Source organism: Sinocyclocheilus grahami, unplaced genomic scaffold (assembly GCF_001515645.1).
Source record: "Sinocyclocheilus grahami isolate Dianchi unplaced genomic scaffold, SAMN03320097.WGS_v1.1 scaffold6289.1, whole genome shotgun sequence".
NCBI lineage: Eukaryota > Metazoa > Chordata > Actinopteri > Cypriniformes > Cyprinidae > Sinocyclocheilus > Sinocyclocheilus grahami.
In genome coordinates, this window is record NW_015510747.1 from 7,406 (window position 1) to 10,003 (window position 2,598).

At 36.6% G+C, this 2,598-nt stretch overlaps 1 protein-coding gene across 1 annotated transcript; it reads left to right on the forward strand.

Annotated features, from left to right (window-relative positions):
- Positions 1–337: 337 nt before the first annotated feature.
- LOC107577519 (C-type mannose receptor 2-like) lies at positions 338–1,595 on the forward strand. The gene is made up of 4 exons (XM_016263588.1): positions 338–668; positions 754–1,077; positions 1,198–1,298; positions 1,461–1,595. The coding sequence occupies exons 1-4, from the start codon at positions 338–340 to the stop codon at positions 1,593–1,595; spliced, it is 891 nt and encodes a 296-aa protein (XP_016119074.1).
- Positions 1,596–2,598: the final 1,003 nt, after the last annotated feature.

Below are 2,598 nucleotides of genomic sequence, written 5' to 3' on the forward strand. Positions count from 1 at the left end.
GTGAGCAAAGAACACTCCCTTTATAATCATCAAAGCTGTGACTGAGTTCTAAACAACCTGATCTCATGAGAAAACGTTGGCGATTTTGTATGAATCCATACCATTTTTATTATTACACAGAAGTATATGAAAAGTATGAAGGCACGTTGTGAATGAAAGCATGAATACAAAGTCACCACCAGTTCGCCAAAAAGTGTAATAGTTACAAATTGCCACGAGAGTGACTTTGATCAGGCTTTAATCATGACTATATCTCTATGATATTTATATCTCTAAGCATATATGATCTTTACCAACTTTTTATTTTCCTCCTAAAGGGCCTAGGCCTTCAGTACCAATGTACCAGTTTATGAACCAAAGTATGACATGGCTTGACGCTCAGAGGTACTGCAGAGCAAGATTCACTGATCTGGCCGCTGTTATGACCATGAATGACGTGAGAAGGCTGGTAACTACAGTGGATCCTGGATACAACGGTTCAGTATGGATAGGTCTCCATGCTTTGGGGGTGGGACGCTGGCTTTGGTCTATGGGAGACAGCGCAATCTCCCAGGACAGTATGTGGCAGCCAGGAGAACCGAGTGGTGATGGGGAGTGTGTGAGGAGTTTTAGTGGAAGCTGGTATGATGAGAGCTGCAGCACCGTTCTCCCATTTGTGTGTTTCAATGGTGAGTCCTCTTAGTTTGAGTTTGTTTTTTCCACTTTAGCTGATCCTTGACTGAGGGCTGGTCCTTATCTTGTGTTTCTGAACAGACAGCACTGGTTTTATTATTAATAAGACTGCTATGACATGGAGAGATGCTCAGAGTTACTGCAGACAACACCACACTGATTTGGCGAGTATCAGCAGCCCAGAGCAGCAGAATCTGATCAGTAAAGAATCATCGCTCTGGATTGGTCTGTTTCTGGACTCTTGGGAATGGTCGAATCAGTGGAGCTACTTCTTTAGATACTGGGCAGCAGATCAACCATTACTGAGTTTAGTGTCTAGTAACTGTGCTGGCATGTCAGCAACCGATTCTGGGAAATGGGCTCAATATAGCTGTGATCTAAAGCAGCCTTTTATCTGCTATGGAGGTGAGTTTACACCATTCAAACGAGATTTGAAGGTCACTCTTGAAACAGACATTAAAATCAACTGTGATATGTTTTCATTTATTCTGTGTTGAGGATGATTTTAACTCTGTATTTCTCTAGATGACAAGTTAATAAAAAAACAGGTTGTCAGAGTGAAATTGTCCTGTAATGGAAAATGCACACTGAATGATCTTTCACTACAGACGACCGTTCTGAATGAGGTTTGTATCCGCCTCAAACACTGAGTTCACTTTCATTGTCAAATTCTGAATGAATAACTGTGCCCTGGCAACCATCCACAACACCCTTTAGCTTTCTGTGTTTTCTCTCATTTCACATTGTTGCTATAATTAGGTTTTGATTCTTTCTTGCTGGTCTTCCAGTTAAGCAAAAAGCTGAAGAGCATGGGGCTGGAAAGTGACAGACAATTAAGCTGGAGAAAGGGGCAAGATGGAGAAGTGTTTCATCAGGAGAGAAAATCTAGAGCGAGTTCAAATATTGTGTGTAATAGGCAGTAATCTTCTATTTCGCTTTTAAAATTTTCAAATAGGTTCAAATGATATAAAAGATGTATAGTAAAAGTAGATTGTTTTAAGGAACTGTGAAGTAGTTGTAGTATTATCCGTTATTTAAACATCATTATTAGTGATAGTATATAATATATTTATTGTAAGTGATTGTCAAATAATTTTTCTTTGACTTTTCCTGTTTTAAATATACCATTTACTATAGTTTCGAAAGGAAATATTTTAATTGAAACCATTGAAAGTATAATTTAAAAAAGGTTCAATGCAAAAAGAAGTAAGAGATATATATGAGCTATTGTACGTAAAAATAAAAGTATGTTGATGTCGTTCTCATAATTAATTGAAATTTGATTGGCAGAAATCATCCTGTAAAATGATCCTGTAAAATAAAAGTTGCTTTATAAAACTGAACTTCGGAAATTCAGATTTGATGAATTCATTATCATTGGAGCAGCCCTTTAAATTCTTTAATAATGATTCTCTCTCGCTCTCTCTTGTTCTCTCTTTGTGTGTGTTTTAAAATTAGAATAATTGTTAGATAATAAGGTAACAATTGCATATATTTATATCTTGCAGTAGGCTATACCAGACAAAGCATTTCATACAGCCTATATCTGACATTTATTTATTTCTATTGGTGCTAAATTGGAAATTTACTTTAAGTATTCCTGAAATGCACATTGCTTATCTTGTTTCATTTAGCAAAACAGTCCATACTGCTTATGTTTTTCTGGAGTATAGACTGTGGTCTGGAGTTGAGTTCATGAAGATCATATTTGTTAGGTGCTATATATTCATAATTTGACCACCAGATGGCCACAAAGTAGCCTGCAGGCCCTGCACTGTTTTGAAAGGAGCTGGCTAATAAACACAGATTAGAGTTGATGATTAAATCATCATGTTTCTTTGAAAATAAGTTACTCTTTCATGGAAATGATTTACTTCCTGTGTAATCTGAAACAATAGTAAAATAACTGTAGATTCAGAAATATTC